Below are 11,869 nucleotides of genomic sequence, written 5' to 3' on the forward strand. Positions count from 1 at the left end.
CCTGAAGGAGCAAAGGCTCCCTAGAAGAGGGAGAGACCTCTCTGTTGAGGTCACTTTACTGGATCACAGAGCAACGGTCTGATCAAGTTCAATTCAGCAGCAAGGTGGTGGCTGGGCTCAGCCCTGCTCAGTGCCCACTGGTTAAAGGCTCAGCAGACGCAGCCCACCGTCCCGCCGGCCATCCTTCCCAGCCTGTGCGCCCTTCCTTACACCCAGGACGCTAGCATCCGGTGGCATTCAAGCTGCCGCCTACTGCCTTTTTCTCCACAGTACCCACTCCATGCCTTCCCCCAAAGAAATGTGTTGCATTTTATTTCTCATCATCTAATAAGCTGGGATTGGCTCTCCTAATTGTCTGCGGTGTGTTTGCCCCTCCCGTTGTTAGGTAATCGTGCTGTCCACGCGACTCCTAAAGCCAACTAATATCCCTGAACTGTTATTTACAACTGACCGGCTGCATCCAGACCTTGGCTTCTGAGCATCTGCTGAGAAGAGGAGACCTACCCGAGCTGGAAATCCCAGTACTATTTTCTGTCCCCATCCAAGATATGCCTCCCAAACCAGTGTCCCTGTTACTAATCGTGGGTATGACTGAATTATGCCCAAAGCATCTTTTTTTTTTTAACATCTTTATTGGAGTATAATTGCTTTACAATGGCGTGTTAGTTTCTACTGTATCACAAAGTGAATCAGCTATACGTACACATATATCCCCATATCCCCTCCCTCTTGCATCTCCCTCCCACCCTCCCTATCCCACCCTGCTAGGTGGTCACAAAGCACCGAGCTGATCTCCCTCTGCTATGCGGCTGCTTCCCACTAGCTGTCTATTTTACATTTGGTAGTGTATATATGTCCATGCCACTCTCTCACTTCGTCCCAGCTTACCCTTCCCCCTCCCCGTGTCCTCAAGTCCATTCTCTACGTCTGCATCTTTCTTCCTGTCCTTCCCCGAGGTTCTTCAGAACCTTTTTTTTTTTTTTTTTTTTTGGATTCCATATATATGTGTTAGCATACGGTATTTGTTTTTCTCTTTCTGACTTACTTCACTCTGTATGACAGACTCTAGGTCCATCCACCTCACTACAAATAACTCAGTTTCCTTTCCTTTTATGGCTGAGTAATATTCCGTCGTATATATGTGCCACATCTTCTTTATCCATCCATCTGTCGATGGACACTTAGGTTGCTTTGCCCAGAGGATCTTGATACCCACACTGTAAAGTACTTTGCTGGCATTTGCTGAGATTCTTAAAAAAAAAAAAAAAACTTCATTTTTCTAAAGGCATCAAACTCCCTTTCAGCTGGCCTAATTCATGATAATTCCACTTTATCCTTAACCCTCTCTCTGTGATCTTTCTGATTCCACCTGCAAGTTCATTCATTCTAAATGAGTGCCTGTTGGTGAGTATTGGTAGATTACAAGACGTTTGACCCGCAGTTGCTCCAGGAGAAGTTACCCATGCTTTAGAATCGTGAGTGTGAGGGAAGTTTGGTTTTTAAGATTATATAGCTGAGGAGGGAATGCTGCAAATAGGATCTGAGGCTTTGTTTGCCTCTTGATCTGAGACATTTCTGAAAAGGCCAGAAGGGAGGGGTAGTGGCTAGGGCAGTGCTGATTGTCTGCCTGTGTTGTAAATCGCCGGCCTGTACAAAGGGCTGCATTGTTGCAGTTTGCTTACTGGGCAGGGCTGCCAGCCTGCTTGGAACAGGAGTGGGAGAGAGGTTGATTGGAGGGCTGTGCCTGCCTGTAAAAGGTTTCCTCTCCCCGCCAAGGAAGGCCCCAATAAAGATATCTAGTCCAGGGAGCCTAGGTTGGAACCTCACCCCCCATGACTTTTGTGATACCACATTTCTATAGAAGTATAAAGCTTTCTTTTCTGTGAGTCTAACTCTTCCTTCTAGCCAGAACAGAAGAACCTAGACTGACAGAGTGAAATTATATAAGAACTCCAGCAAAAATGAACGGCTTGGAAGCCACACATTTGTAGGTATATAGTTCATGGAAATTTCTAACATCTCTAAAAGAAGTTTGTAATAAAGAGACAAAGCTGTAAAATAGTGGCTAGTGTGGATTAAACAGAGGAAATAAAATGTAAACCAAAACATTCACGTGTCTCTGCTTTTAGTTCTCTACAAAACACTGTTATGAGAAAACTGTGAAGTTGGAAATCATTTTGAGATGTCATTGACGCGGGTTTTCTAGACACCAACGTTCTTTATTTTGTCCAAGTATGTTTTCCACCTAACACCAGTTCCTTCATGGTGCTGAAAATACTGGAGACCTCGGATGCTTCTTCCATTCCACTCAGTTAAAAGTTTGAATTTGAGTAAGGAAGAAAATGGCAAATAGCCCCAAAGAGATGATCATTAAAGCAAAGATCACTCTTTTCTAAAAATAAAGAAGTAACCTGGGGGCTTCCCTGGTGGCATAGTGGTTGAGAATCTGCCTGCCAGTATAGGGGACGTGGGTTCGAGCCCTGGTCCGGGAAGATCCCACGTGCCGTGGAGCAACTAAGCCCATGTGCCACAACTACTGAGCCTGCGCTCTAGAACCCACGAGCCACAACTACTGAGCCCGTGTGCTACCATTACTGAAGCCCGCGTGCCTAGAGCCCGTGCTCCGCAACAAGAGAAGCCACCGCAATGAGAGGCCCGTGCACCACAATGAAGAGTAGCCCCCACTCGCCGCAACTAGAGAAAGCCCGCACACAGCAACGAAGACCCAGCGCAGCCAAAAATTAAAAAAAAATTTTTAAAAGAAGTAACCTGTTGTGTGTCTCCAATCTGCATTCATTCATTCATTCATTCAATTATTCATTCATTCCCAACTATCCAGCGGTATGCGCCAGGCACTCCGAGAGGTTCTGCCCATGATATGGGGAAAGAGAGCGGCGCATCCCAGACTCCATGGCTCTCACAGAACGAGCAGCTGGTGCTTCTCCTGACACTCGAGCCCTGTGTGGGGATCTGCTCAAGGATCAGTGTTTGGTTTTTTTTAGTTTAGTTTTTTTTTTTTTGGCTTTACCCCATGGCTTGCAGGATCTTAGGTCCCTGACCAGGGACCGAACCCGGGCCCTCAGCAGTGGAAGCCCAGAGTCCTAACCACCGGACTGCCAGGGAATTCCCGAGGTTAAGTTTTAAACCATATGTCTATATGCAAAGGAAACTTTCGGGAAATAGAAAAACCAAACTGCTAACAAGTGGTTCCCTCTGGGAAGCAGCATATTATAGGAGGACTAAGAAAAGGGAACGTCTCGCTCTCAGTATATTTGTGTCATTTGAATATGTTTCACAGTAGACATGTATTTGTGTTTTACTTCCGTGCCTTGAATGTATTTTTACAAGTTAATTTTCTCTTTTATAAAAGAATATTCAAAAGCTTCTCATCTGAAATGATAAACAGAGGAAGTTTCTGATTGTAAACATTATCATTCAGCAGTTACTATGTCCCGAAAATGCTCTCAGTACTAGATCAAATATGGTCCAAAGCAGTCTCTGAGTGATGGGGGGGAACATGAAAGGTTTAGTCTATAATCGTCTTTTTCCATCTCCGTGGTCGCTGGTTGGAGGAGTTGAGCTAGGCAGAAATCGGGTAGCGGAAGGCTTTGGAGGAAATGTGAGCTGAAAGAAGATCCTGGGGATCGGAGTTTGGTTTGAATAAGAAGGTGGGAGGCACGACTTGGTGTAAATCCTGCAAAGAGCCTTTACCAGATGAGAAAAAAGCGGGGACTCTGGAAGTAGCCCATCGGGCCCCTGGGCGGGGCTTCCCGAAACCTCTCTGGCATTGCCTTCTTCTTGGGCTCACTGCCCGGGAGAGGCGGGGGTGAGGGAGAAACCGTCGTGCTCTTGGTGTCCTATGAAGGAGCAGTGGTTAGAACAGAGCTCCACAGTTTTGTCTGGGTTTAAGTCTCAGCTCTGCCACTCCCCGCAGTGTGTACCTCTCCAAGCCTTAGTGCCTCCATCTGTAAATCCTGATAATAATGAGTGGTACCTGCCTCATGAGAGGGCTGCTGTAGGGGGACGCCATCCCTAACACAGCCTGCACAGGACGCCAAGGAATGTGGGTTTTCACTGCTGAGGACACCAAGGAACTCACCCCACAAAATGATAAAGTCTCAAAAGGCGGATAATGTCAAATGAAGAGAAAATCTGGAAGCATTCCCGGGGTCCACAAGGACACGAGAAAACGGAGGAGGAATAATGCCCTGGTCCCCCCTGGATGATACAGCCCAGAGGCCAGGAGCAGCGCCTGGAGCCCCATCCCATGGCTTGGGTTCCAATCCCGCCTCCTCCACACAATGGTTCACTTCTCCTGGTCTCAGTTGACTATGAATTGGACAATGATAGGACATACCACGTTGAGTTGTTGTGAGAATTAAAAGAGTTAATACGTGTAAAGCATTTAGAACATGGCACTTGGCAAGCTGGCTAAGAGCCCAGAAGAATCACCATTATTGGCAGTTAATGTCTAATGATTGCCCATGCAGAGCCCTGTCCCTGATAGAACTTTCTCCATCCCTAATGTTAGCTACAGAGTAGTTATGTGGACTCTGAGACTGACACCCTGACTGAACCATTTCAACCTCATCCAAATGCACCAGTTCTAAAGGGATTCCCCACCCCCACCCCCGCCAGATGTCAGCCACCTGAAGGTGGCTTAAAAGACCCAGCTGGGTGTTTACTGTGGTTTCTCCTCTCTCTGCCCGGGTCTGAGTGTTCACCACCTAAACCCTGGTTGGTCAGAGCCAAAACAAGCACAGACAAATGCCAGCCTTCTGCCAAGGATCTCATCAGCCACTCTTCGTAGACACAATTGATAGGGGTGTAAATACTCCTTAGCGATTGACTTCCACTTTTGTAAACCCTCCTTCTGGAGTCTGCTTCCCGGCAAACATAGCGGGCACGACAGGTGTCTGCAGGTACGGCAGCCAGGGGTTGGCCCCAGAGGGCTGGAGCCTGTGGATATGGCTCCGTCGACCCCAGACCCCTCCATTACAGCGTTACCCAATAACAAAGACTTCCATCAGGCTCACCCCAAGACTACTATTATTTATTAAACCCCGGTTACCAGAAACAGAATCCCAACAACAAATAATCCAGGATTACAAATATCGTCTGCCATTGCTGCCCAGGAAACATTAAGAGAAACTCCATCTCTGTTTTAAGAGACAAAACCAGACGACGGGGGGTATTTGAGAGCAGAGGCGTGAGGGTTACTTGTCGGGGTCTTTGCCACCATCAGCGATAACCCCGATCCTGTTCTCACCGAATTAGGAGAGTCATGAGGACAATAAGAACTTTCTGGAAGTTTCTCCTTTTAGACTCTGAAGGGAGTGCAGAAAACACCAGTTCTCCTGGGTTATTTATTGTAACAGATAAAGCCCTGTCATTCCTCGTGGCCACTGCCAGGCGCCCGGTCTTGATTTACCGGCAGAGACTTGGCCGGGCAGCCCGTCCCCCACTGGTGCAGCCCTGGAGTTACCCAGCTGCTCGCTCCTGAGGGATCTGCCACAGGCTTGTGCGTTTGTCCAGAAAGCACATCTGCTTTCTCCCCTGCAGGGTGTAACATGAATGTCGGAATCCCGCTTTTCACCAGAACGAGGGGCTCACTGTAGGCAGGCCCGCAGCTCTTGAACCTGGGGCCCAGGGCAGCCCGGCGGCCGGGCGCTGACAGGGAGCCATCGTGGTCCCAGGCGCAGCGCCAGGCCCGCTGCAGAGTGTTCGGATGGTTTTGATTTGCGGCAGGGAGGAAGCTCGAAAGCCAGACATCTCGACGGACAAGGATCCGGTGCTGAGGCAGACGGGCTGTGGGCTGTGCTGGCCCCCGCCCCAGCCTGGACGTCTTTATTACTGAGCTGGGACTGCAGGCCAGTGTGCAGCAGGCTGATAGCAAGAGCAGATGTGGCCACGGCAGCCAGGCGGGGCCACGAGCCCCGGGTAGCAGCAGGGCGGTGGAGGGAAGCCCGACAGGGACCACGGGCTGGGCAGCGGAGGGCCGGCTGCCTGGCATCTAGGCCGTGGCATCAGGCAGACGTGGTGGAGTCCTGGATCCGAATCTGCCACTTAGGGGCTCATTCTTCTGAGCCTCCCTTCTCCGCATCTGTAGCAGGGACTGAAAATGGATTGTGGGGTTGGTGTGGAGAATGGAAGTTATTTCACGTACCCCCTACAGTGCCTGGCACAGAGGTTTTCAGTCAATAGAAACAGTGAATGTTACTGCCTGTGTGACCCCAGCTTTCATCTCTCTGAGCCTCAGTTTCCTCATCTTTAAACTGGAGGTGGAATTATTACCTTCCTTGCAGGATTCTTCAGAAGATTAAAGCAGATGGATTATAATCTGGGCACACTGTAAATGCTCAGTAAATTCTGATTCCTTTCTCCATTCCCCTGCACACACACACACACACCCCTCTCTTCCCCTACCCAGGTGGCAAAGAAAGCCATCCCCTACCCTGGTGAGAGAAGGCCAATTTCTCAGTGCCATATGATTATAGATCAGAAATTAAAACCAAAGAGGGATCCAGAGTATAATGAAAGGGATGAACAGAGGTAATGAAATATGAAACTAAATTCATGAGAAGAAAACATGGTGTATTCTAGAACTGTAAATGGTCAAGTCAGCCTGAGACAGTGGACAGAACTGGGACTTGGGTGGTTTCCAGCCGGGAGTCAATCTCTCTCTCCCAGAATGGCCTCCAACAAACCACTTTATCCCCAGGGTAGACTGGAGCCCTGAGACCCTCTCAACCTGAATTTCTGAAATGAAATGTAAGAGACCGAGTCCAGTGCTGTGGGGATGAGAGGGGCAACGGGGAAGTCCCAGGAGGTCAGGAAGGGCAGCTCACAAAGGAAGAGGAGAGGCCTGCTGTGAGGTCTGCAGACTCTTGGAGCAGGTGGAAAGGAGCGGAGGAAGCAGGGCGCCTCTCATGAACAGAGGACGTCTGGCGCCGCTCAGCACCTTTGCAAGATAAAGCCCCCGGGAAAATTCATCTTCTTTAATTCCAGAACATGGGTAGAACACCATTGGTAAGTATATAAAGATGAACCTCTCACTCACTGGACATTACTAATACAGCCACATAGAATGTATGAAAACAAACGTGCACAGAATCTAGTCAGAGATCCTTGTCTCACTGCCTTTGAAGTGAGACGTTTTTAGAATCTCATGTGAGCGCTGTTCCCTCCCTGACCCCAACACCTTCTCAGAGGTTCGGCTAGGCTTGAAGCGTAGAAAATTGCTCTCCATGTAAGGAAGGTTTGGGACGTCACCAGAAGCCCCGTCAAGTGCAGGCAGGACATTTACCCTGTGGGAAAACAGATTTGAAAATCTGGTACCGTTCCGTAGTAGGCCCTCAACTATTCATTATGGCTGCTTCTCTTGGTCCCAAGGCCCCCTATATGTGGCAGTGGCCCATATATGAAATATTATAAAGGACTAAGAAAATTGAATATAGTCAGAAGACACTGATTCATGCCCTTTGTGTGAACTTGAGGACATCACTCAAAACCCAGAGCCCGTTTTCCTCATCTGTAAAATGGTCGTATTACCTCCCCCGCCCTCCCCACTGGTTTATCCTGAGGGTTAAATGAGATCAGGTATGTGAAAGCACTACACAGACAAATATAAGGTGTGACTATTTGCCCATAAAGGTGGTGACTCACTTAGCTTGTATGAAAGGTCTCCCAGGCTCAGATGGAAGCAGATGAGAGGCCTGGCAGTTTTAGCACATCACCTGGGGCAGGTGCTACATGGGAGGGGTTCCTGAACGGCCCCGGATCAACTGCTATGAGCCTCTACAAAATGAGAACAAAGTGCACTTTCTGAAAGCAGCATGTCCCCAAGGAAGGTTTGAGCGCAAATGGAGGAACAGTGGTCTCGTGTAGAAGCATGATCTTCACGGCTTAGCCAAGCGGATCTCTGATCAACATAAAATATAGGGCCAGACATTTGTCTTAGGTTTACCTGGAGGATCAGGAAGGAAATGAATAGGAGATGTGCTATACTCTCGACTAGAAAGCAGCAAATTACAATGTACAACTCTCGCAGGCCGGGGCCTTTGACAAGTTATTTAACTTGTTTTCAAGCCTGTTTCCTCGTCTGTAAAATGGGGGTAAGAATAGAATGCACTTCAGTGGTTTGTTGTGAGACTTAAGTGCTCACTCCAGGAAGGCATCATGCCCTACTCGACGTGCCCAAGAAGTACAAGGTGCCGAGTAATACTTTTGTCTGAAGGACAGAAGGTGAACGTTTCGGTTAAGACCAAGTCAGACGTCTGCTCTTTTAAAATGAGCTTTATTGTACATAAAATAAATTAATTACAGTTTAAGCCAAAAGCATGAGTGGCTTTTTAAAGTGCATCTGTGTAGGAGATTTGGCGGTCACCCCTGCATCTGTTCACTCGCTTTAAGATAGTGTTTCCGTAGTTAAGCCACAACTCGGCCAGATCTAGAAACAACCCAGCGTCATTGCTGTGTTTACACAAGTCAGACCAAAATAAATGGACACACTTTGTTTTTCTGTACCCGATGCAACAATTAAAAAAAAAAAAAAATTATACAGTCTCACAATTACTCAGAGTCTGGGGCTGAAGAGTTTGTGTTCTCAACCACTCAACACGTACCCAACTCAGCAATACTCACCCCATGTCAGGAGGATGCAGGCCCATAAGCTTACACATGTCTGTATATATAACATTCGGCCCATAAACTCCACCCTTTTTAGTGGGGTGGGGTAGTATTTTCTCCTTGTTCTTTAAAAGAAAAAGAAATCTGGGTATCCTTCAGGTTAGAAGGGCATTCTATAAGGAAGCGTATTCCAGAGACACATATACTCGTGTAAGAAAAGCAATCCTTCCTCTTGGGAGGAGGGAAAAAAAAAAAGGAAAAGAAAGAAAGAAGAAAAAAAAAAAAAGAGGAAAGCCTGTGAATGCTTAATCCATTATTTCATTCCCAATGTAAATCACATCAATATATTGGCTGAAATTACAACTGACTGTCATTTACAAGGTAGTTAACAAAATCCCCAGCGATCGTGCCCCGTCCCCACTCCAGACGAAAAGACATGGAGGACATTTCACGTATTCGGAGGGTGGCAGTGGGCTCGTTCAAGCTGCATCAGTTCTGTCCCCCTGCTCAGGACAACGCTTCCTCGTCTGCAGCAGTTCCATGGGCCCTCCTGGCCCCTCTGCTCCAGCCCTTCCTGGAACCATGAATAACTGCCAGCATCCAACATTCCTGCAGAACCTCGGACTTCTTCCTGGGAAGACCAAACCCCCTTGAGCAGCTCGGCTTCAGACAGAGGTGACAGTCCTGACTTTGGCAGAGAGGGCTTGCTTGAACCTCCTCTTCAGGTCCTGCATGTTGGGGGACTTGGGCCTCGGGATGAGGGAGGTCCGTCGCTTCTCTGGCGTGCCACTGGGCTGCTGTTTGTGACTCACTTCCTTGCACAGCACGTGGAAAGCGCTGTAGACGTCGTTGTCGTTCTCGCTGACGGACACCTCGTAGAAGGAGCAGCCCAGCATGCTGGCCAGCTGCAGTCCGAGCTGAGGGTCCACCTGCCTGATGTGCAGCAGGTCGGCCTTGTTGGCCACGACGACCACGGGCAGCCGAGTGCCCGGGTGCAGCTGCTGCACATGCTGGTGGAGCGGGCCGGTGAGTTCGTAGCTCTTGTAGTCGGTGATAGAGAAGACGATCACCACGGCGTCTGCCCAGCGGATGCATCTATTCAGCTGCTCGGTGCAGCTCAGGCCGTTCTCGTGGACCTGAAAGAGAGGGATGACGGCAAGGTGAAGGGTGAGGGCCGGAGAGAGCCCTGGCTCAGCTGGAGAGAGAATTCAAAAAGCCCTTAGCGGGAACACCAGGTTGCAGGCCGTAAACAAGTTCTATCCCCCCCACGCGTCAGCTTTCTCGACAATATGTTGATCCAGCTGCACGGAGCTGGAATAAATAACAGAGCAGCTCACCACACTCGAGTGGAAAATTGACCTGCAGAGAACTCCATGCAGAGAGACTTTGTAGTTGCATAAAATGGGAAATTAACTGGCTAGACAGTAAGTCTGGGGAAGTAAAGATAGGAGCTGGAAGCATTTAAACCTGGATAACTGCCCAGTTCAAGAGGGGAAAAAAAAAACTACACACACGCGCGCGCATGGCTCTTTGTCTATAGTGTAACTTTCCACCATATAAAAATGATTCCAAGTGTTTGGAGACTATACCTAGATGTTTGATTTCTAATGCCAAAAACACAAATGTAAAAACTGACCTTTTTAACCATAGCAAGGGCATTTTGCCAAATCCAAGCGTGTTTGGTTTGGTCTTTCCTGCTGGGTAGAATCCTCCTAAGAGAAGATTTCTGCCCCTTAGCCAAGTCTCCCAAATTAAGCCAGGCTAAGACTGACCAACAGCCAGATACAACTGAAGTGTCAAACAACATAGAAAAGCCTAGTGACTCCCCAAGTCTCTCTCCTCCTTCAGCAAGAGGTACTTTGGAAACAATCGAACAATTCCACGGCCAAGCAGACTCCCCTTTGATCTAGTCACATATCTCAGACACTCACCTGAATACCTGGAGTGTCTTGAACCTGAATAGCCAGGGTTTCACCTTCTATTTGGACTTGTCTGGTATAGAGATTACCTATAAAGGCAAAATTTCAAAAAAAAAAAAAGATTATGTCCTTCCTTCTTGTACAACTTTTAAAACATTGTGGGATATTTTTTTTAACTTAGAACCAATGCACAAAAATATGCTGTAGTTTATTCTGTTTAATGGGCTTATTTCAGATTTTTTTTTTAAACAACTGCAATTTTAACCCCGTATTAGCAGGTTCATTAAAACTAGGACAAAGCTTGTACATTTTTGGAACCTTAGCTGTCGAATTTTAAACGAAGGTTCCATGTTTAGAGAGTTTCCTTGAAAAAAATTTTTCTTGTTCAGCATGTGTGGAGTTTGTTTTATTTTAGTACTTATCGCTCTTTGGCATCAATTTATAGTCTAGCTATTAGATATAATGGTTTGGTGGGCAAATATTGTTAGTAAATTCACAACCAACATAATCAGTTGGAATATAAGTGTAACATAACATAGCTGACTCTACATCAAAGCACAAGGCTGCCATGCCTTATCTTGGGATGGTTTATATAGTGCGTTCCAAATAATCCCCTGTAGGTACTTCATATGGTCTAAGGAATTAAACAATTTGCTAACAGGGCATAGGTAGAAAGCCCTTAAGCCTCCCCAGTGGATATTCTTAATCATAGGGATTGAAAAAGTGTTCTGTCATTTATTCAGGAACTCTCCTAAAATTTTACCATTTAGTTATTTTTCTTTGTTAAGAAAAGAGAACTTTAGGTTTACAACTGCTCTCCTTTGGCCTTTGCTTTAAAAGGTCACCTCTGAAAGGCAGCCAGCAGAGAGGGCGAGGGGTAGGGGGAGGAGCTGGCCATCTTTTTTTTTTTTTTTATGACTTTTGCAGGAGTGTTTTGAAGGGAGAGGCTCTTGAGTACAAAGGGTGCTTCCAACTGGGGTCCCTATAGTTAAAGCATACCAAGGGGAATACTTTCAGGCACTTGATCAAATGATGAATGGGCTTGGAATGGAATGAGGCCAGATGGCAGTTATGGGAAGCGGGGGAGCACGGGACGGGGGCAAGGGAAGTTGGAAGTGGCAGGATCCCAGTGCTCAGGCTGTCACTCTGAAGGAACCTGCCTGGTAGACACTGAAAAAAAAAAAAAGGGAACAGCAGTACTGGTGCAAGCTGACAGCATTTTCCTCAAATACATTTCCTCACCTGCATTTCTTTCATAGTCACCGATGAATCGTTTGGTGAGGAACCGGACCACCAGAGCTGCAGGTCAGAAAAGAGAAGGG

At 47.4% G+C, this 11,869-nt stretch overlaps 2 protein-coding genes across 2 annotated transcripts in view; one reads left to right on the forward strand and one right to left on the reverse strand.

Moving 5' to 3' along the window:
• Positions 1-478, forward strand: part of SCFD2 (sec1 family domain containing 2) — a 404,625-nt gene extending 404,147 nt beyond the window's left edge. The window contains exon 9 of the mRNA XM_007456086.1: positions 386-478. Coding sequence (XP_007456148.1) covers positions 386-478 — 93 coding nt within the window. The remainder of the gene's footprint in view (positions 1-385) is intronic.
• Positions 479-8,277: 7,799 nt separating this feature from the next.
• The window catches only part of RASL11B (RAS like family 11 member B), a 4,573-nt gene continuing 981 nt past the window's right edge, over positions 8,278-11,869 (reverse strand). Inside the window, exons 2-4 of the mRNA XM_007456087.1 lie at positions 11,790-11,846; positions 10,560-10,636; positions 8,278-9,764 (exon numbers count right to left, since the gene is read on the reverse strand). Coding sequence (XP_007456149.1) covers positions 9,294-9,764; positions 10,560-10,636; positions 11,790-11,846 — 605 coding nt within the window. The 3' untranslated portion in view covers positions 8,278-9,293. The remainder of the gene's footprint in view (positions 9,765-10,559; positions 10,637-11,789; positions 11,847-11,869) is intronic.

This window comes from Lipotes vexillifer, unplaced genomic scaffold (assembly GCF_000442215.2).
Source record: "Lipotes vexillifer unplaced genomic scaffold, Lipotes_vexillifer_v1.1 scaffold42, whole genome shotgun sequence".
In the NCBI taxonomy this organism is placed as follows: Eukaryota; Metazoa; Chordata; class Mammalia; order Artiodactyla; family Lipotidae; genus Lipotes; species Lipotes vexillifer.